At 47.8% G+C, this 23,024-nt stretch overlaps 1 protein-coding gene across 1 annotated transcript in view; it reads left to right on the forward strand.

Moving 5' to 3' along the window:
* Positions 1-4,669, forward strand: part of LOC135532235 (polypeptide N-acetylgalactosaminyltransferase 16-like) — a gene marked incomplete at its 5' end in the record, with an annotated part of 34,575 nt that extends 29,906 nt beyond the window's left edge. Inside the window, one exon of the mRNA XM_064959826.1 lies at positions 4,386-4,669. Within this exon, the coding sequence (XP_064815898.1) occupies positions 4,386-4,529 (144 nt within the window). The remainder of the gene's footprint in view (positions 1-4,385) is intronic.
* Positions 4,670-23,024: the final 18,355 nt, after the last annotated feature.

The following is a 23,024-nucleotide window of genomic DNA, read 5'->3' on the forward strand; positions in this document are numbered from 1 at the left end:
AATAAACCTTCACAATAAATCCATGTAATATAGTCTACACCATCACAATAAATCCATGTAATATAGTCTACACCATCACAATAAATCCATGTAATATAGTCATCACAATAAATCCATGTAATATATCTACACCATCACAATAAATCCATGTAATATAGTCTACACCAACACAATAAATCCATGTAATATAGTCTACACCATCACAATAAATCCATGTAATATAGTCTACACCATCACAATAAATCCATGTAATATAGTCTACCTACACCATCACAATAAATCCATGTAATATAGTCTACATCTTCACAATAAATCCATTATTTATTTTAGACAGGTCTAAAGAAACATGATATGTAGAAAATGCAGTCTATTTCAGAAGAACAGAATAACATAATCCTGAGTTGTATTATGTCAGGGTCCTGGTGTGGCTGTGTCCATTTAACAGACAAGATTTGCTTCCGTGGCATTATGTTATATTATTCTATAGTATGAAGAATATAATTGATCAAAGCTGAATAAAATATATTGTAGTCGGCTCAAGGGTGTGGGGTCTCCACATCACCAAGTTCAATAACCAAAAACGCACAGGGAATACAACCAGAATGCAAATGGATAATTTATTAGGGAGATTTTCACACGGTGGGAAGGGGGGTGGGGGGGACTTAGCAACCACAATCCGTTCTCGTTGTCCGTTCCATTCTCCTAAAACTTGGGTCCTCAGTCATACCGTTTCGGTACACAGTGGAGGTAATCAGACAGCCCAGCTCACAAGTAATTACACAGATAATTGTCTCTCTCCCTCTTCTCACACGCTCCAGAACACACGTTTCCCTCTCGGTCCTCTCCCTCTCTTCTCACACGCTCCAGAACACACGTTTCCCTCTCGGTCCTCCCTCTCTTCTCACACGCTCCATAACACACGTTTCCCTCTCGGTCCTCCCTCTCTTCTCACACGCTCCATAACACACGTTTCCCTCTCGGTCCTCTCCCTCTCTTCTCACACGCTCCATAACACACGTTTCCCTCTCGGTCCTCTCCCTCTCTTCTCACACGCTCCATAACACACGTTTCCCTCTCGGTCCTCTCCCTGTTTGTGCCACTTCCTCTTTTATTCCCCAAGCACTCCATGTCTTAATGGTCCACAGCCTCGCCTGGTTGGGGCAGGAAGTCCATATAAGGCTCAGGGGTGGAGCCAGCGGGCTACAAGATTACGCCCTTCCCACTCCCTTCACCTCTCACCTCTTCCTGCCGTCTGCCACAATATCTTCTCCAAACGATTTGAGGGATGCGGATATTCTGTGTTGAGTGGTTAACAAAGAAATAGATACTTCTATTCTCATCAAATCAAATGTATTTCTAAAGCCCTTCTTACATCAGCTGATATCTCAAAGTGCTGTACAGAAACCCAGCATAAAACCCCAAACAGCAAGCAATGCAGGTGTAGAAGCACGGTGGCTAGGAAAAACTCCCTAGAAAGACCAAGCAGCACAGGCAGGTGGACTGGGGACAGCAAGGTGGATATTATAGTCCTGAGGAACATGGTCCAAGGGCTCAGTTCATAAAGACCAGAGAGAGTCAGAAGAGCATACTTAATTCACACAGGGTTGACAGGGAAGTACTCTCAGATATAACAAACTGACCCCAGCCCCGACACATAAACTACTGCAGCATAAATACTGGAGGCTGAGACAGGAGGGTCAGGAGACACTGTGGCCCCATGCGAGGACACCCTGGACAGGGCCAAACAGGAAGGATATAGTCCTGAGGCATGGTCCACTTTGCCAAAGCACAGAGACACCACTAGTGGGAGATCTTCAACCACCAACTTCAACCACCAGGAACTCTCCCAGTGGAGAGAGGACAGGAGAAGTACTCCAGTTGCTAACAGACTGACCCCACACCCCCGACACATAAACTACAGCAGCATAAATACTACTTGAAGAGAGGAGGGTCAGTAAAGAGACTGTGGCCCAAATCCGTTGACCTATTCCAAACAGGAAGGATATAAATATTGCCAAAGCACAGTCCCCACACCACTAGTGGGATAATCTTCAACCACCATTATAAGGCAGCAATCTCCCAGTGGGAGAGGGGAACCGCTTAGGCAGAGACCGCAATGTTCGTAAACTCCAGTACCTTTCTTCACACTCCTGGGCCAGACTGCACTCAATCATATGACCTTGAAGAGATGAGTCTTCAGTAAAGACTTAAAATGTGAGACCATAATCTCTGACATGTGAGGCTTAACCATTCCAAACATGGAGTCTAAGACAGCCCTGGGAGGCCAGTCCGCAAATGTGTCCTTCTCCCTGACGTGTAGCATAAAACGTTGAAGCACTCCATAATTTCTTCACGTATATCGGGCTTTAAGCACTACATAAAGACGTTAACATTGTCCATGCAACTGTGCTTTAAGCTGTCCAATTAGCGTGCAAGCAGTCCAAATGACGTTAAGCTGTCCATAATGACGTTAAGCTGTCCATAATGACGTTAAGCTGTCCAAATGACGTTAAGCAGTCCATAAGCGTTAAGCAGTCCATAATCTACGTTAAGCTGTCCAAATGTTGAGTCCATAATCTAAGCTGTCCAAATGAAATAGTCCAAAATAGTCGTTAAGCAGTCCATAATGCGTTAAGCTGTCCAAATGACGTTAAGCTGTCCAAATGAGTTAAGCTGTCCATAATGATTAGTATATTTCTGTCCAAATGATTAAGCTGTCCATAATGATTAAGCTAGTCCATAATGATGTATGCCATCAAATGATTTTAAGCTGTCCAAATGATGGCCTTCCATCAATGATTAAGCTGTCCAAATGACGTTAAGCTGTCCAAATGACGTTAAGCTGTCCAAATAAGCGTTAAGCTGTCCAAATGATGTTAAGCTGTCCAAATGGCGTTAAGCTGTCCATAATGATTAAGCTGTCCAAATGATGTTAAGCTGTCCAAATGACGTTAAGCTGTCCATAATGATTAAGCTGTCCAAATGATGTTAAGCTGTCCATAATGATTAAGCTGTCCATAATGATTAAGCTGTCCATAATGATTAAGCTGTCCAAATGATGTTAAGCTGTCCATAATGATTAAGCTGTCCATAATGATTAAGCTGTCCATAATGATTAAGCTGTCCATAATGATTAAGCTGTCCAAATGATGTTAAGCTGTCCAAATGATGTTAAGCTGTCCATAATGATTAAGCTGTCCATAATGATTAAGCTGTCCAAATGATGTTAAGCTGTCCATAATGATTAAGCTGTCCATAATGATTAAGCTGTCCATAATGATTAAGCTGTCCAAATGACGTTAAGCTGTCCAAACGACGTTAAGCTGTCCAAGGTCAATATACTTGTTTTTTGCATGTGTCCTTAACGTATTCCCTCTCCCTCCCCCTCTCTCTGTCTCTCCCTCTTCCCCCTCTCTCTTTATCCCCCTCTCTCCCTCTTCCCCCTCTCTCTTTATCCCCCTCCCTCTTCTCTCTATCTCTCCCTCTTCCCCTCTCTCTCCCCCTCTCCCTCTTCCCCCCTCTTTATCCCCCCTGTCTCTCCCTCTTCCCCCTCTCTCTTTATCCCCCTCTCTCCTTTATCCCCCCTGTCTCTCCCTCTTCCCCCTCTCTCTTTATCCCCCCTCTCTCCCTCTTCCCCCTCTCTCTTTATCCCCCCTCTATCTCTCCCTCTTCCCCCTCTCTCTTTATCCCCCCTGTCTCTCCCTCTTCCCCCTCTCTCTTTATCCCCCCCTCCCTCTTCTCCCTCTTCCCCCTCTCTCTTATCCCCCCCTCTCCTCTCCCTCTTCCCCCTCTCTTTATCCCCCCTCCTTTCTTCCCCCCTTTATGTCTCTCCCTCTTCCCCCTCTCTCTTTATCCCCCCCTGTCTCTCCCTCTTCCCCCTCTCTCTTTATCCCCCCTCTCTCCCTCTTCCCCTCTCTCTTTATCCCCCTTCCCCCTCTTCCCTCTCTCTTTATCCCCCCTGTCTCTCCCTCTTCCCCCTCTCTCTTTATCCCCCCCCTCTCTCCCTCTTCCCCTCTCTCTTTATCCCCCCTCTCTCTCCCTCTTCCCCCTCTCTCTTTATCCCCCCCTCCCTCTTCTCCCTCTATCCCCCCCCTCTCTCTTATCCCCCTCTCTTTATCCCCCTCTCTCCCTCTTCCCCCCCCTCTCTCTTTATCCCCTCTCCCTCTTTTCTCTCTCTTTATCCCCCTCTCTCTCCCTTATCCCCCTCTCTCTTTATCTCCCCTCTCTTTCTCCCTCTCCCCCTCTCTCTTTATCTCCCTCTCTCCCCCTCTCTCCCCTCTCTCTTTATCCCCCTCTCTCTGTCTCTCCCTCTCCCCCCCCCTCTGTTTATCCCCTCTCTCTCTCTCTCCCTTTCCCCCTCTCTGTTTCTGCTTCACCTACCATAGAAGTGGAAGCCGAAGGGACCAGCCCTGCAGCACATGGTCAGTGGTCTGTGTCTGGACAGTCAGCCTCCGGCTGGCCCTCCAACCATCACTCAATGTCGCTCCCAGCTGGCCAGTCAGGTCTGGGAGCCACAACTCATCACCTGATTATCTGAACCCTGGTGGATGGGGAGAGGAGGAGGAGGAAGAGGAGGAGGAGGAGGGAGGAGGAAGAGATACACTGGTGGCTGGGGAGAGGAGGAGGAGGAGGAGGAGGAGGAAGAGATATACTGGTGGCTGGGGAGAGTAGGAGGAGGAGGAGGTTAGGAGGGAGGAGGAGGGAGGAGGAGGAACACTGGTGGCTGGTCAGAGGAAGAGGAGGGAGGAGGAGGAGGAGGAGGAACACTGATGGCAGGGGGGGAGGAGGAGGAACACTGGTGGCTGGGGGAGGAGGAGGAGGAGGAACACTGGTGGCTGGTCAGAGGAAGAGGAGGGAGGAGGAGGAACACTGGTGGCTGGTCAGAGGAAGAGGAGGGAGGAGGGGAGGAGGAGGAACACTGGTGGCTGGGGAGAGGGAGGAGGAGGAGGAACACTGGTGGCTGGGGAGAGGAGGAGGAGGAGGAACACTGGTGGCTGGGGAGAGGAGGAGGAGGAGGAACACTGGTGGCTGGGAGAGGGGGAGGAGGAGGACTGGAGGCTGGGGGAGGAGGAGGAGGAGGAGGAACACTGGTGGCTGGGGAGAGGAGGAGGAGGAGGAACACTGGTGGCTGGGGAGAGGAGGAGGAGGAGGAACACTGGTGGCTGGGGAGAGGAGGAGGAGGAGGAACACTGGTGGCTGGGGAGAGGAGGAGGAGGAGGAACACTGGTGGCTGGGGGAGGAGGAGGAGGAGGAGGGAACACTGGTGGCTGGGGAGAGGAGGAGGAGGAGGGACACTGGTGGCTGGGGAGAGGGGAGGAGGAGGAGGAGGAGGAGGAAGGAACACTGGTGGCTGGGGGGAGGAGGAGGAGGAGGAGGAGGAGGAGGAACACTGGTGGCTGGGGGAGGAGGAGGACACTGGTGGCTGGGGGGAGGAGGAGGGGAGGAGGAGGAACACTGGTGGCTGGGGAGAGGAGGAGGAGGAGGAACACTGGTGGCTGGGGGGGGGAGGAGGAGGGGAGGAACACTGGTGGCTGGGGAGAGGAGGAGGAGGAGGAGGAACACTGGTGGCTGGGGGGGGAGGGAGGAACACTGGTGGCTGGGGAGGAGGAGGAGGAGGAGGGAGGAGGAGGAACACTGGTGGCTGGGGAGAGGAAGGAGGAACACTGGTGGCTGGGGAGGGAGAGGAGGAGGAGGAGGAACACTGGTGGCTGGGGAGAGGAGGAGGAGGAACACTGGTGGCTGGGGAGAGGAGGAGGAGGAGGAGGAACACTGGTGGCTGGGGTGAGGAAGAGGAGGAGGAGGAGGAGGAAACTGGTGGCTGGGGAGAGGAGGAGGAGGAGGAGGAGGAGGAGGAGGAACATTGGTGGCTGGGACGAGGAAGAGGAGGAGGAACACTGGTGGCTGGGGAGAGGAGGAGGAGGAACACTGCTGGCTGGGGGAGATGAGGAAGAGGAGGAGGAACACTGGTGGCTGGGGAGAGGAGGAGGAGGAGGAGGAACACTGGTGGCTGGGGAGAGGAGGAGGAGGAGGAGGAACACTGGTGGCTGGGGAGAGGAAGAGGAGGAGGAGGGAAAACACTGGTGGGCTGGGGAGAGGAACACTGGTGGGGAGAGGAGGAGGAGGAGGAGGAACACTGGTGGCTGGGGAGAGGAGGAGGGAGGAGGAACACTGGTGGCTGGGGGAGAGGAGGAGGAGGAGGAGGAGGAACACTGGTGGCTGGGGAGAGGAAGAGGGAGGAGGAGGAAACTGGTGGCTGGGGAGAGGAAGAGGAGGAGGAGGAAAACTGGTGGCTGGGGAGAGGAGGAGGAGGAGGAGGAGGAACACTGGTGGCTGGGGGAGAGGATGAGGAGGAGGAACACTGGTGGCTGGGGGAGGAGGAGAGAAGGAGAAGCTGGTACAGGGCTTGACCCAGAGGATCACGTCTGTCTGCTCACTGCCCCCCCCCACCCCGGGGGGGAGAGGCGAGGAGAAGAATGTGACAAACTACTATGTTGATGTTTACCAGATGTTTCTGTCCTGAGTGTCAGACTGACAAGAGCCCCACCAAGGAGTCTGAGATCAACCAACCCTGTTAGAGGTCTCACCTGTACAGTATCAGAGGTCAGAGGTCGTACCTGTACAGTATCAGAGGTCTGGGCCCATATTCATTAAGAGGCTCAGAGTATGAAAGAGCAGGAGCGCTGATCAGTTTGCTTTGTCAGTTTAGCCTCTTAGATCAGAATGAATAAGAGGACATAGACGTGGGGGGACCTGAATACGGGGCCCAGGTCAAACCCGTACACTATCAGAGGTCAGAGGTCGTACCTGTACAGCACAGGAGATTGGTTGGTGGCACTTTAATTGGGGAGAACGAGCTTGCGGTAATAACTGGAGCGGAATGAACGGAATGGAATCAAACACATGGTTTCCATGGTTTCCAGATGTTTGACGTCATTCCATCTGCTCTGTCATGACTCTTCTTACTGTTCTCCTCTCAGCAGCCTCCCGTGCTGGACTGTACCTCCGTCCTCTAAGATGGCGTGAGTTCTCCTGCTGTAGAATATCCAAGCTTTTCACTCAAATCTCAACTTTATATTTTTCTGCCAACGAATCCTTGACAACAAATTGCTAAAGTAGGAATGATGCTCTTTTTTCTTTTTTTTTCCTCTTGGAAGAAAAAGGTGTGGATATTGTATAAAAAATGACCCCTGAATACACCTACTACTAACACTCTGACCCCAAGTCAGTTCTGAATGTGTCTCCTGGCGTCGGTCTGAGACAGATGTGCAGATCGTAGACCACGGAAGTCCAACGCCAACTGATTTCAACCGAGTTTATTTCACTGAATAGCTGTTTTTTTAAGTGCCATGCAAAGCATTTTCAGGAACATTATTTATTGTTTTGCATGGTTGGTCAAGCCCCATGGTCAAGCCCCATGGTCAAGCCCCATGGTCAAGCCCCATGGTCAAGCCCCATGGTCAAGCCCCATGGTCAAACCCCATGGTCAAGCCCCATGGTCAAGCCCCATGGTCAAGCCCCATGGTCAAGCCCCATGGTCAAACCCCATGGTCAAACCCCCATGGTCAAGCCCCATGGTCAAGCCCCATGGTCAAGCCCCATGGTCAAGCCCCATGGTCAAACCCCATGGTCAAACCCCATGGTCAAACCCCATGGTCAACCCCCCATGGTCAAGCCCCATGGTCAAACCCCATGGTCAAACCCCATGGTCAAGCCCCATGGTCAAGCCCCATGGTCAAACCCCATGGTCAAGCCCCATGGTCAAGCCCCATGGTCAAACCCCATGGTCAAGCCCCATGGTCAAGCCCCATGGTCAAGCCCCATGGTCAAACCCCATGGTCAAGCCCCATGGTCAAGCCCCATGGTCAAGCCCCATGGTCAAGCCCCATGGTCAAGCCCCATGGAATGTTATGTTTTTTTTTTTTATGTAAATATTCTAAGCTAAAATGTGCTTGTATTTTGTGTAAAGTTAAAGTAGCATCTATATGTTGTTTGAGAAATAAATCATGATGCCACTATGGTGTGTTGTCTGTTCTTCGTGCATTATCATAGCCCGGGTACCAGTCTGTTTGTGCCTTCATGCCACTCCTTGTCCTGGGCACAAACAGACTGGTACCCAGGCTAGCATAATCAGTTGACATGCTGCAATGCATTTTCACCCAAATGGTCAGTGATGGAAAAAAGTACCCAATTGTCATACCTGAGTAAAAGTAAAGATCTGTCACAATGCCTGTTAGCCCGCCACACTCTGTGACAAAGCAACCGTCTCACGTGACATAGAGAGAACAAGGGATACGGCCTGTTGTATAGAGGAGGGAGAGGAGTCTAGTCAGCCTGGAGAGAAGGCATTAAAATCACCTCAAAAAGATGTGAGCTCCATCAGGGCCTGTTGAATAGAGGAGGGATGAGGAGTCTATAAAATCACCTCAAAAAGATGTGAGCTCCATCAGGGCCTGTTGTATAGAGGAGGGATGAGGAGTCTATAAAATCACCTCAAAAAGATGTGAGCTCCATCAGGGACTGTTGAATAGAGGAGGGATGAGGAGTCTAGGCTATAAAATCACCTCAAAAAGATGTGAGCTCCATCAGGGCCTGTTGTATAGAGGAGGGAGAGGAGTCTATAAAATCACCTCAAAAGATGTGAGCTCCATCAGGGCCTGTTGTATAGAGGAGGGAGAGGAGTCTATAAAATCACCTCAAAAAGATGTGAGCTCCATCAGGGCCTGTTGTATAGAGGAGGGAGAGGAGTCTATAAAATCACCTCAAAAAGATGTGAGCTCCATCAGGGACTGTTGTATAGAGGAGTGGATGAGGAGTCTATAAAATCACCTAATAAAATGATGTGAGCTCCATCAGGGACTGTTGTGGTAACGGAGACTGAGACATGTTATAAAGCAGTGGAGGAAAAAGTACCTAATTGTCTTACTTGAGTAAACACTAAAGATCCCTTAATAGACAATGACTCAAGTAAAAATGAAAGTGACCGAGTAAAATACTACTTGAGTAAAAGTCTAAAAGTATTTTGGTTTTCAGTAACAAAAGCACATAAATTTATATTAAGCAAATCAGACGGCACCATGTTCTAGTTTGTTCTCTGTTTAGTGAGTCCTCCAGATCAGAAGCAGTAGGGATGACCAGGGATGTTCTCTGTTTAGTGAGTCCTCCAGATCAGAGACAGTAGGGATGACCAGGGATGTTCTCTGTTTAGTGAGTCTTCCAGATCAGAGGCAGTAGGGATGACCAGGAATGTTCTCTGTTTAGTGAGTCCTCCAGATCAGAGGCAGTAGGGATGACCAGGGATGTTCTCTGTTTAGTGAGTCTCCAGATCAGAGACAGTAGGGATGACCAGGGATGTTCTCTGTTTAGTGAGTCCTCCAGATCAGAGGCAGTAGGGATGACCAGGGATGTTCTCTGTTTAGTGAGTCCTCCAGATCAGAGACAGTAGGGATGACCAGGGATGTTCTCTGTTTAGTGAGTCCTCCAGATCAGAGGCAGTAGGGATGACCAGGGATGTTCTCTGTTTAGTGAGTCCTCCAGATGAGAGGCAGTAGGGATGGGATGTTCTCTGTTTAGTGAGTCTTCCAGATCAGAGGCAGTAGGGATGACCAGGGATGTTCTCTGTTTAGTGAGTCCTCCAGATCAGAGGCAGTAGGGATGACCAGGGATGTTCTCTGTTTAGTGAGTCCTCCAGATGAGAGGCATTAGGGATGACCAGGGCTATTCTCTGTTTAGTGAGTCCTCCAGATCAGAGGCAGTAGGGCTGACCAGGGATGTTCTCTGTTTAGTGAGTCTTCCAGGTCAGAGGCAGTAGGGATGACCAGGGATGTTCTCTGTTTAGTGAGTCCTCCAGATCAGAGGCAGTAGGGAAGACCAGGGATGTTCTCTGTTTAGTGAGTCCTCCAGATCAGAGACAGTAGGGTTGACCAGGGATGTTCTCTGTTTAGTGAGTCCTCCAGATCAGAGACAGTAGGGTTGACCAGGGATGTTCTCTGTTTAGTGAGTCCTCCAGATCAGGGAGAGTCCTCCAGATCAGAGGGTTGACCAGGGATGTTCTCTGTTTAGTGAGTCCTCCAGATCAGAGGCTAGAAGGGATGTTCTCTGTTTAGTGAGTCCTCCAGATCAGAAGCAGTAGGGATGCCCAGGGATGTTCTCTGTTCAGTGAGTCCTCCAGATCAGAGGCAGTAGGGATGACCAGGGATGTTCTCTGTTTAGTGAGTCCTCCAGATCAGAGGCAGTAGGGATGACCAGGGATGTTCTCTGTTTAGTGAGTCCTCCAGATCAGAGACAGTAGGGTTGACCAGGGATGTTCTCTGTTTAGTGAGTCCTCCAGATCAGAGGCTAGAAGGGATGTTCTCTGTTTAGTGAGTCCTCCAGATCAGAAGCAGTAGGGATGCCCAGGGATGTTCTCTGTTCAGTGAGTCCTCCAGATCAGAGACAGTAGGGATGACCAGGGATGTTCTCTGTTTAGTGAGTCCTCCAGATCAGAGGCAGTAGGGATGACCAGGGATGTTCTCTGTTTAGTGAGTCCTCCAGATCAGAGGCAGTAGGGATGACCAGGGATGTTCTCTGTTAGTGAACTAGATAGGGAATAGGGATGACCAGGGATGTTCTCTGTTTAAAGTAGTGAACTATATAGGGAATAGGGATGACCAGGGATTTAAAGTTTAGTGCACTATATAGGGAATAGTGTACCATTTAAAGTAGTGCACTATATAGGGAATAGGTACCATTTAAAGTAGTGCACTATACAGGGAATAGGGTACCATTTAAAGTAGTGCACTATACAGGGAATAGGGTACCATTTAAAGTAGTGCACTATACAGGGAATAGTGTACCATTTAAAGTAGTGCACTATATAGGGAATAAGGTACCATTTAAAGTAGTGCACTATATAGGGAATAAGGTACCATTTAAAGTAGTGCACTATATAGGGAATAGGGTACCATTTAAAGTAATGCACTATATAGGGAATAGGGTACCATTTAAAGTAGTGCACTATATATAGGGAATAGGGTACCATTTAACGTAATGCACTATATAGGGAATAGGGTACCATTTAAAGTAGTGCACTATATAGGGAATAGGGTACCATTTAAAGTAGTGCACTATATAGGCAATAGGGTACCATTTAAAGTAGTACACTATATAGGGAATAGGGTACCATTTAAAGTAGTGCACTACACAGAGAATAGTGTACCATTTAAAGTAGTGCACTACACAGGGAATAGGGTACCATTTAAAGTAGTGCACTACACAGGGAATAGGGTACCATTTGGAAGGCATTAATACATGTACTTTATGTCAGAGATACTATATGTGTCCAAGAGGAGCATTCACTGTGAAATTTTTCAGACCGTGAGAACCTGTCGACTGTAGCACAACGTGACACCACTAGAGGGCAGGCTAACCACATAAATAGATCAACTGGGCACCATATCGCCCTTCACGTATGGCCTGTGTCTGAGGTGGGTTGGTTTGTGTCTCTGTGATCTTTCAGGAATAGAAGGACCAGTGTAGTGTAATGCTGCAGCGTTCGGCACATGTCTACGCTGTTATTTAGAATCTGACCTAGTTGACCCTTTGACATGACCTCTCTCTCTCTCTTTTACTGTCATCCTCTCTCTACTGTCATCCTCTCTCTCGTTTACTGTCATCCTCTCTCTACTGTCATCCTCTCTCTCGTTTACTGTCATCCTCTCTCTTTTACTGTCATCTCTCTCTCTCTTACTGTCATCCTCTCTCTCTCTCTCTCTTACTGTCATCCTCTCTCTCTCGCTCTCTTACTGTCATCCTCTCTCTCATTTACTGTCATCCTCTCTCTCTCACTGTCATCCTCTCTCTCTCTCTCTCTCGTTTACTGTCATCCCCTCTCTCGTTTACTGTCATCCTCTCTCTTTTACTGTCATCCTCTCTCTCTCTTTTACTGTCATCCTCTCTCTCTCTCTCTCTTTTACTGTCATCCTCTCTCTCTCTTTTACTGTCATCCTCTCTCTCTTTTACTGTCATCCCCTCTCTCTTTTACTGTCATCTCTCTCTCTCTCTCTCTCTCTCTCTCTCTCTCTCTCTCTCTCTCTCTTACTGTCATCCTCTCTTTCTCTCTTACTGTCATCCTCTCTCTCTTTTACTGTCATCCTCTCTCTCTTTTACTGTCATCCCCTCTCTCGTTTACTGTCATCCTCTCTCTCATTTACTGTCATCCTCTCTCTCTCTTTTACTGTCATCTCTTTTACTGTCATCCTCTCTCTTTTACTGTCATCCTCTCTCTCTCTTTTACTGTCATCCTCTCTCTCTCTTTTACTGTCATCCCTCTCTCATTTACTGTCATCCTCTCTCTCTCTTTTACTGTCATCCTCTCTCTTTTACTGTCATCCTCTCTCTCTTTTACTGTCATCCTCTCTCTCTCTTTTACTGTCATCCTCTCTCTACTCTCTCTCTCTCTCTCTCGTTTACTGTCATCCCCTCTCTCATTTACTGTCATCCTCTCTCTCTCTTTTACTGTCATCCTCTCTCTCTCTTTTACTGTCATCCTCTCTCTCTCTTTTACTGTCATCCTCTCTCTCTCTTTTACTGTCATCCACTCTCTCTCTTTTACTGTCATCCTCTCTCTCGTTTACTGTCATCCTCTCTCTATCAGTTCAATAAAGTCGGAACAAGACAGTAAATGTATGTATATTTTTTAAAGTCTAGACGGGCTTCCCTCTACTTCCTCAAACCTGTGTCATGGATGAGGAAATGACCATTCTCTGGCCTCAAGAGACGGGCTCGTAGTAATGACTGGAGCGGAATCAGTGGAATGGGATCTAATACGTGATTTCCATGGTTTCCAGGTGTTTGATGCCATTCCATTCGCTCCGTTCCGGACGTTATCATGAGCTCGTCCTTCAGCAGAGTGCCTCTGTTTGTGTAGAGTGTGTCGCAGCCTTAGCAGCCATTGGTTGAACAAGCTGAGCAACAACGAGAGGTCCGGTCCCTGTGGAGAGCCTGGTCAATAGGTTGAGAGGTAGAAACACGCCCAAGATGGAAGACGGTTAAGAGTTGACATCATTCACTGCTTTGTTTCACTGACAGTTGGAAAGTACCAGTGGTAATCAGAAATCTTCTTTCCTGAGCCAGACAGGAAGACAGGTAGACAGGTAGGCAGGTAGACAGGTAGACAGGTAGACAGGTAGAGGTAGACAGGATGGCTTGTTGTTGTTTGTGTACGTGCACACCAGTAAGTGTGTGTTTGTTTCCTGCAAGTATGAAGACAGGTAGACAGGTAGACAGGTAGACAGGTAGACAGGTAGACAGGTAGAGGTAGACAGGATGGCTTGTTGTTGTTTGTGTACGTGCACACCAGTAAGTGTGTGTTTGTTTCCTGCAAGTATGAAGACAGGTAGACAGGTAGACAGTTAGACAGGTAGACAGGTAGACAGGTAGACAGGTAGACAGGTAGGCAGGTAGACAGTTAGACAGGTAGACAGGTAGTTGTTTGGTAGACAGGTAGACAGGTAGACAGGTAGACAGGTAGAGGTAGACAGGATGGCTTGTTGTTGTTTGTGTACGTGCACACCAGTAAGTGTGTGTTTGTTTCCTGCAAGTATGAAGACAGGTAGACAGGTAGACAGGTAGAGTAGACAGGATGGCTTGTTGTTGTTTGTGTACGTGCACACCAGTAAGTGTGTGTTTGTTTCCTGCAAGTATGAAGACAGGTAGACAGGTAGACAGGTAGAGGTAGACAGGATTGTTGTTTGTGTACGTGCACACCAGTAAGTGTGTGTTTGTTTCCTGCAAGTATGAAGACAGGTAGACAGGTAGACAGTTAGACAGGTGACAGGTAGACAGGTAGACAGGTAGACAGGTAGAGGTAGACAGGATGGCTTGTTGTTGTTTGTGTACGTTCACCAGTAAGACAGGTAGACAGGTAGACAGGTAGACAGGTAGACAGGTAGACAGGTAGACAGTTAGACAGGTAGAGGTAGACAGGATGGCTTGTTGTTGTTTGTGACAGGCACACCAGTAAGACAGGTAGACAGGTAGACAGGTAGACAGGTAGACAGGTAGACAGGTAGAGGTAGACAGGATGGCTTGTTGTTGTTTGTGTACGTGCAGTAAGACAGGTAGACAGGTAGACAGGTAGACAGGTAGAGGTAGACAGGTAGACAGGTAGAGGTAGACAGGATGGCTTGTTGTTGTTTGTGTACGTGCACACCAGTAAGACAGGTAGACAGGTAGACAGGTAGACAGGTAGACAGGTAGACAGGTAGAGGTAGACAGGATGGCTTGTTGTTGTTTGTGTACGTGCACACCAGTAAGTGTGTGTTTGTTTCCTGCAAGTATGAAGACAGGTAGACAGGTAGACAGGTAGACAGGTAGACAGGTAGAGGTAGACAGGATGGCTTGTTGTTGTTTGTGTACGTGCACACCAGTAAGTGTGTGTTTGTTTCCTGCAAGTATGAAGACAGGTAGACAGGTAGACAGTTAGACAGGTAGGCAGGTAGACAGTTAGACAGGTAGACAGGTACACAGGTAGACAGGTAGACAGGTAGACAGGTAGACAGGTAGACAGTTAGACAGGTAGGCAGGTAGACAGGTAGACAGGTAGACAGGTAGACAGGTAGACAGGTAGAGGTAGACAGGATGGCTTGTTGTTGTTTGTGTACGTGCACACCAGTAAGTGTGTGTTTGTTTCCTGCAAGTATGAAGACAGGTAGACAGGTAGACAGGTAGAGGTAGACAGGATGGCTTGTTGTTGTTTGTGTACGTGCACACCAGTAAGTGTGTGTTTGTTTCCTGCAAGTATGAAGACAGGTAGACAGGTAGACAGGTAGAGGTAGACAGGATGGCTTGTTGTTGTTTGTGTACGTGCACACCAGTAAGTGTGTGTTTGTTTCCTGCAAGTATGAAGACAGGTAGACAGGTAGACAGTTAGACAGGTAGACAGGTAGACAGGTAGACAGGTAGACAGGTAGACAGGTAGAGGTAGACAGGATGGCTTGTTGTTGTTTGTGTACGTGCACACCAGTAAGACAGGTAGACAGGTAGACAGGTAGACAGGTAGACAGGTAGACAGTTAGACAGGTAGAGGTAGACAGGATGGCTTGTTGTTGTTTGTGTACGTGCACACCAGTAAGACAGGTAGACAGGTAGACAGGTAGACAGGTAGACAGGTAGACAGGTAGAGGTAGACAGGATGGCTTGTTGTTGTTTGTGTACGTGCACACCAGTAAGACAGGTAGACAGGTAGACAGGTAGACAGGTAGACAGGTAGACAGGTAGAGGTAGACAGGATGGCTTGTTGTTGTTTGTGTACGTGCACACCAGTAAGTGTGTGTTTGTTTCCTGCAAGTATGAAGACAGGTAGACAGGTAGAGGTAGACAGGATGGCTTGTTGTTGTTTGTGTACGTGCACACCAGTAAGTGTGTGTTTGTTTCCTGCAAGTATGAAGACAGGTAGACAGGTAGACAGGTAGACAGGTAGGCAGGTAGACAGGTAGACAGGTAGAGGTAGACAGGATGGCTTGTTGTTGTTTGTGTACGTGCACACCAGTAAGTGTGTGTTTGTTTCCTGCAAGTATGAAGACAGGTAGACAGGTAGACAGGTAGACAGTTAGACAGGTAGAGGTAGACAGGATGGCTTGTTGTTGTTTGTGTACGTGCACACCAGTAAGTGTGTGTTTGTTTCCTGCAAGTATGAAGACAGGTAGACAGGTAGACAGTTAGACAGGTAGGCAGGTAGACAGGTAGACAGGTAGAGGTAGACAGGATGGCTTGTTGTTGTTTGTGTACGTGCACACCAGTAAGTGTGTGTTTGTTTCCTGCAAGTATGAAGACAGGTAGACAGGTAGACAGTTAGACAGGTAGAGGTAGACAGGATGGCTTGTTGTTGTTTGTGTACGTGCACACCAGTAAGTGTGTGTTTGTTTCCTGCAAGTATGAAGACAGGTAGACAGGTAGAGGTAGACAGGATGGCTTGTTGTTGTTTGTGTACGTGCACACCAGTAAGTGTGTGTTTGTTTCCTGCAAGTATGAAGACAGGTAGACAGGTAGACAGTTAGACAGGTAGGCAGGTAGACAGGTAGACAGGTAGAGGTAGACAGGATGGCTTGTTGTTGTTTGTGTACGTGCACACCAGTAAGTGTGTGTTTGTTTCCTGCAAGTATGAAGACAGGTAGACAGGTAGACAGTTAGACAGGTAGACAGGTAGGCAGGTAGACAGTTAGACAGGTAGACAGGTAGAGGTAGACAGGATGGCTTGTTGTTGTTTGTGTACGTGCACACCAGTAAGTGTGTGTTTGTTTCCTGCAAGTATGAAGACAGGTAGACAGGTAGACAGTTAGACAGGTAGACAGGTAGACAGGTAGACGGGTAGAGGTAGACAGGATGGCTTGTTGTTGTTTGTGTACGTGCACACCAGTAAGTGTGTGTTTGTTTCCTGCAAGTATGAAGACAGGTAGACAGGTAGACAGTTAGACAGGTAGACAGGTAGGCAGGTAGACAGTTAGACAGGTAGACAGGTAGACAGTTAGACAGGTAGACAGGTAGACAGTTAGACAGGTAGACAGGTAGGCAGGTAGACAGTTAGACAGGTAGACAGGTAGACAGGTAGGCAGGTAGACAGTTAGACAGGTAGACAGGTAGACAGTTAGACAGGTAGACAGGTAGGCAGGTAGACAGTTAGACAGGTAGACAGGTAGAGGTAGACAGGATGGCTTGTTGTTGTTTGTGTACGTGCACACCAGTAAGTGTGTGTTTGTTTCCTGCAAGTATGAAGACAGGTAGACAGGTAGACAGTTAGACAGGTAGACAGGTAGAGGTAGACAGGATGGCTTGTTGTTGTTTGTGTACGTGCACACCAGTAAGTGTGTGTTTGTTTCCTGCAAGTATGAAGACAGGTAGACAGGTAGACAGGTAGGCAGGTAGACAGGTAGAGGTAGACAGGATGGCTTGTTGTTGTTTGTGTACGTGCACACCAGTAAGTGTGTGTTTGTTTCCTGCAAGTATGAAGACAGGTAGACAGGTAGACAGTTAGACAGGTAGAGGTAGACAGGGTGGCTTGTTGTTGTTTGTGTACGTGCACACCAGTAAGTGTGTGTTTGTTTCCTGCAAGTATGAAGACAGGTAGACAGGTAGACAGTTAGACAGGTAGAGGTAGACAGGATGGCTTGTTGTTGTTTGTGTACGTGCACACCAGTAAGTGTGTGTTTGTTTCCTGCAAGTATGAAGACAGGTAGACAGGTAGACAGTTAGACAGGTAGACAGGTAGAGGTAGACAGGATGGCTTGTTGTTGTTTGTGTACGTGCACACCAGTAAGTGTGTGTTTGTTTCCTGCAAGTATGAAGACAGGTAGACAGGTAGACAGTTAGACAGGTAGGCAGGTAGACAGGTAGACAGGTAGAGGTAGACAGGATGGCTTGTTGTTGTTTGTGTACGTGCACACCAGTAAGTGTGTGTTTGTTTCCTGCAAGTATGAAGACAGGTAGACAGGTAGACAGTTAGACAGGTAGACAGGTAGACAGTTAGACAGGTAGAGGTAGACAGGATGGCTTGTTGTTGTTTGTGTACGTGCACACCAGTAAGTGTGTGTTTGTTTCCTGCAAGTATGAAGACAGGTAGACAGGTAGACAGTTAGACAGGTAGACAGGTAGAGGTAGACAGGATGGCTTGTTGTTGTTTGTGTACGTGCACACCAGTAAGTGTGTGTTTGTTTCCTGCAAGTATGAAGACAGGTAGACAGGTAGACAGTTAGACAGGTAGGCAGGTAGACAGGTAGACAGGTAGAGGTAGACAGGATGGCTTGTTGTTGTTTGTGTACGTGCACACCAGTAAGTGTGTGTTTGTTTCCTGCAAGTATGAAGACAGGTAGACAGGTAGACAGTTAGACAGGTAGACAGGTAGACAGTTAGACAGGTAGAGGTAGACAGGATGGCTTGTTGTTGTTTGTGTACGTGCACACCAGTAAGTGTGTGTTTGTTTCCTGCAAGTATGAAGACAGGTAGACAGGTAGACAGGTAGACAGGTAGACAGGTAGACAGGTAGAGGTAGACAGGATGGCTTGTTGTTGTTTGTGTACGTGCACACCAGTAAGTGTGTGTTTGTTTCCTGCAAGTATGAAGACAGGTAGACAGGTAGACAGTTAGACAGGTAGGCAGGTAGACAGGTAGACAGGTAGACAGGTAGACAGGTAGACAGTTAGACAGGTAGACAGGTAGGCAGGTAGACAGGTAGACAGGTAGACAGGTAGACAGGTAGAGGTAGACAGGATGGCTTGTTGTTGTTTGTGTACGTGCACACCAGTAAGTGTGTGTTTGTTTCCTGCAAGTATGAAGACAGGTAGACAGGTAGACAGGTAGACAGTTAGACAGGTAGAGGTAGACAGGATGGCTTGTTGTTGTTTGTGTACGTGCACACCAGTAAGTGTGTGTTTGTTTCCTGCAAGTATGAAGACAGGTAGACAGGTAGACAGGTAGAGGTAGACAGGATGGCTTGTTGTTGTTTGTGTACGTGCACACCAGTAAGTGTGTGTTTGTTTCCTGCAAGTATGAAGACAGGTAGACAGGTAGACAGTTAGACAGGTAGACAGGTAGACAGGTAGACAGGTAGAGGTAGACAGGATGGCTTGTTGTTGTTTGTGTACGTGCACACCAGTAAGACAGGTAGACAGGTAGACAGGTAGACAGGTAGACAGGTAGACAGGTAGACAGGTAGACAGGTAGAGGTAGACAGGATGGCTTGTTGTTGTTTGTGTACGTGCACACCAGTAAGACAGGTAGACAGGTAGACAGGTAGACAGGTAGACAGGTAGAGGTAGACAGGATGGCTTGTTGTTGTTTGTGTACGTGCACACCAGTAAGACAGGTAGACAGGTAGACAGGTAGACAGGTAGACAGGTAGACAGGTAGACAGGTAGAGGTAGACAGGATGGCTTGTTGTTGTTTGTGTACGTGCACACCAGTAAGACAGGTTTGACAGGTAGACAGGTAGACAGGTAGACAGGTAGACAGGTAGAGGTAGACAGGATGGCTTGTTGTTGTTTGTGTACGTGCACACCAGTAAGTGTGTGTTTGTTTCCTGCAAGTATGAAGACAGGTAGACAGGTAGACAGGTAGACAGGTAGACAGGTAGAGGTAGACAGGATGGCTTGTTGTTGTTTGTGTACGTGCACACCAGTAAGTGTGTGTTTGTTTCCTGCAAGTATGAAGACAGGTAGACAGGTAGACAGTTAGACAGGTAGGCAGGTAGACAGTTAGACAGGTAGACAGGTACACAGGTAGACAGGTAGACAGGTAGACAGGTAGACAGGTAGACAGTTAGACAGGTAGACAGGTAGGCAGGTAGACAGGTAGACAGGTAGACAGGTAGACAGGTAGACAGGTAGAGGTAGACAGGATGGCTTGTTGTTGTTTGTGTACGTGCACACCAGTAAGTGTGTGTTTGTTTCCTGCAAGTATGAAGACAGGTAGACAGGTAGACAGGTAGAGGTAGACAGGATGGCTTGTTGTTGTTTGTGTACGTGCACACCAGTAAGTGTGTGTTTGTTTCCTGCAAGTATGAAGACAGGTAGACAGGTAGACAGGTAGAGGTAGACAGGATGGCTTGTTGTTGTTTGTGTACGTGCACACCAGTAAGTGTGTGTTTGTTTCCTGCAAGTATGAAGACAGGTAGACAGGTAGACAGTTAGACAGGTAGACAGGTAGACAGGTAGACAGGTAGAGGTAGACAGGATGGCTTGTTGTTGTTTGTGTACGTGCACACCAGTAAGACAGGTAGACAGGTAGACAGGTAGACAGGTAGACAGGTAGACAGTTAGACAGGTAGAGGTAGACAGGATGGCTTGTTGTTGTTTGTGTACGTGCACACCAGTAAGACAGGTAGACAGGTAGACAGGTAGAGGTAGACAGGTAGACAGGTAGAGGTAGACAGGATGGCTTGTTGTTGTTTGTGTACGTGCACACCAGTAAGACAGGTAGACAGGTAGACAGGTAGACAGGTAGACAGGTAGAGGTAGACAGGATGGCTTGTTGTTGTTTGTGTACGTGCACACCAGTAAGTGTGTGTTTGTTTCCTGCAAGTATGAAGACAGGTAGACAGGTAGAGGTAGACAGGGTGGCTTGTTGTTGTTTGTGTACGTGCACACCAGTAAGTGTGTGTTTGTTTCCTGCAAGTATGAAGACAGGTAGACAGGTAGACAGTTAGACAGGTAGGCAGGTAGACAGGTAGACAGGTAGAGGTAGACAGGATGGCTTGTTGTTGTTTGTGTACGTGCACACCAGTAAGTGTGTGTTTGTTTCCTGCAAGTATGAAGACAGGTAGACAGGTAGAGGTAGACAGGATGGCTTGTTGTTGTTTGTGTACGTGCACACCAGTAAGTGTGTGTTTGTTTCCTGCAAGTATGAAGACAGGTAGACAGGTAGACAGGTAGACAGGTAGGCAGATAGACAGGTAGACAGGTAGAGGTAGACAGGATGGCTTGTTGTTGTTTGTGTACGTGCACACCAGTAAGTGTGTGTTTGTTTCCTGCAAGTATGAAGACAGGTAGACAGGTAGAGGTAGACAGGATGGCTTGTTGTTGTTTGTGTACGTGCACACCAGTAAGTGTGTGTTTGTTTCCTGCAAGTATGAAGACAGGTAGACAGGTAGACAGTTAGACAGGTAGACAGGTAGACAGGTAGACAGGTAGAGGTAGACAGGATGGCTTGTTGTTGTTTGTGTACGTGCACACCAGTAAGTGTGTGTTTGTTTCCTGCAAGTATGAAGACAGGTAGACAGGTAGACAGTTAGACAGGTAGAGGTAGACAGGATGGCTTGTTGTTGTTTGTGTACGTGCACACCAGTAAGTGTGTGTTTGTTTCCTGCAAGTATGAAGACAGGTAGACAGGTAGAGGTAGACAGGATGGCTTGTTGTTGTTTGTGTACGTGCACACCAGTAAGTGTGTGTTTGTTTCCTGCAAGTATGAAGACAGGTAGACAGGTAGACAGTTAGACAGGTAGGCAGGTAGACAGGTAGACAGGTAGAGGTAGACAGGATGGCTTGTTGTTGTTTGTGTACGTGCACACCAGTAAGTGTGTGTTTGTTTCCTGCAAGTATGAAGACAGGTAGACAGGTAGACAGTTAGACAGGTAGACAGGTAGGCAGGTAGACAGTTAGACAGGTAGACAGGTAGAGGTAGACAGGATGGCTTGTTGTTGTTTGTGTACGTGCACACCAGTAAGTGTGTGTTTGTTTCCTGCAAGTATGAAGACAGGTAGACAGGTAGACAGTTAGACAGGTAGACAGGTAGACAGGTAGACGGGTAGAGGTAGACAGGATGGCTTGTTGTTGTTTGTGTACGTGCACACCAGTAAGTGTGTGTTTGTTTCCTGCAAGTATGAAGACAGGTAGACAGGTAGACAGTTAGACAGGTAGACAGGTAGGCAGGTAGACAGTTAGACAGGTAGACAGGTAGACAGTTAGACAGGTAGACAGGTAGACAGTTAGACAGGTAGACAGGTAGGCAGGTAGACAGTTAGACAGGTAGACAGGTAGACAGGTAGGCAGGTAGACAGTTAGACAGGTAGACAGGTAGACAGTTAGACAGGTAGACAGGTAGGCAGGTAGACAGTTAGACAGGTAGACAGGTAGAGGTAGACAGGATGGCTTGTTGTTGTTTGTGTACGTGCACACCAGTAAGTGTGTGTTTGTTTCCTGCAAGTATGAAGACAGGTAGACAGGTAGACAGTTAGACAGGTAGACAGGTAGACAGGTAGACGGGTAGAGGTAGACAGGATGGCTTGTTGTTGTTTGTGTACGTGCACACCAGTAAGTGTGTGTTTGTTTCCTGCAAGTATGAAGACAGGTAGACAGGTAGACAGGTAGGCAGGTAGACAGGTAGAGGTAGACAGGATGGCTTGTTGTTGTTTGTGTACGTGCACACCAGTAAGTGTGTGTTTGTTTCCTGCAAGTATGAAGACAGGTAGACAGGTAGACAGGTAGGCAGGTAGACAGGTAGAGGTAGACAGGATGGCTTGTTGTTGTTTGTGTACGTGCACACCAGTAAGTGTGTGTTTGTTTCCTGCAAGTATGAAGACAGGTAGACAGGTAGACAGGTAGGCAGGTAGACAGGTAGAGGTAGACAGGATGGCTTGTTGTTGTTTGTGTACGTGCACACCAGTAAGTGTGTGTTTGTTTCCTGCAAGTATGAAGACAGGTAGACAGGTAGACAGGTAGGCAGGTAGACAGGTAGAGGTAGACAGGATGGCTTGTTGTTGTTTGTGTACGTGCACACCAGTAAGTGTGTGTTTGTTTCCTGCAAGTATGAAGACAGGTAGACAGGTAGACAGTTAGACAGGTAGAGGTAGACAGGGTGGCTTGTTGTTGTTTGTGTACGTGACACCAGTAAGTGTGTTTGTTTCCTGCAAGTATGAAGACAGGTAGACAGGTAGACAGTTAGACAGGTAGAGGTAGACAGGATGGCTTGTTGTTGTTTGTGTACGTGCACACCAGTAAGTGTGTGTTTGTTTCCTGCAAGTATGAAGACAGGTAGACAGGTAGACAGTTAGACAGGTAGACAGGTAGAGGTAGACAGGATGGCTTGTTGTTGTTTGTGTACGTGCACACCAGTAAGTGTGTGTTTGTTTCCTGCAAGTATGAAGACAGGTAGACAGGTAGACAGTTAGACAGGTAGGCAGGTAGACAGGTAGACAGGTAGAGGTAGACAGGATGGCTTGTTGTTGTTTGTGTACGTGCACACCAGTAAGTGTGTGTTTGTTTCCTGCAAGTATGAAGACAGGTAGACAGGTAGACAGTTAGACAGGTAGACAGGTAGACAGTTAGACAGGTAGAGGTAGACAGGATGGCTTGTTGTTGTTTGTGTACGTGCACACCAGTAAGTGTGTGTTTGTTTCCTGCAAGTATGAAGACAGGTAGACAGGTAGACAGTTAGACAGGTAGAGGTAGACAGGATGGCTTGTTGTTGTTTGTGTACGTGCACACCAGTAAGTGTGTGTTTGTTTCCTGCAAGTATGAAGACAGGTAGACAGGTAGACAGTTAGACAGGTAGGCAGGTAG

Source organism: Oncorhynchus masou, unplaced genomic scaffold, assembly GCF_036934945.1.
Source record: "Oncorhynchus masou masou isolate Uvic2021 unplaced genomic scaffold, UVic_Omas_1.1 unplaced_scaffold_1778, whole genome shotgun sequence".
Lineage (NCBI taxonomy): Eukaryota > Metazoa > Chordata > Actinopteri > Salmoniformes > Salmonidae > Oncorhynchus > Oncorhynchus masou.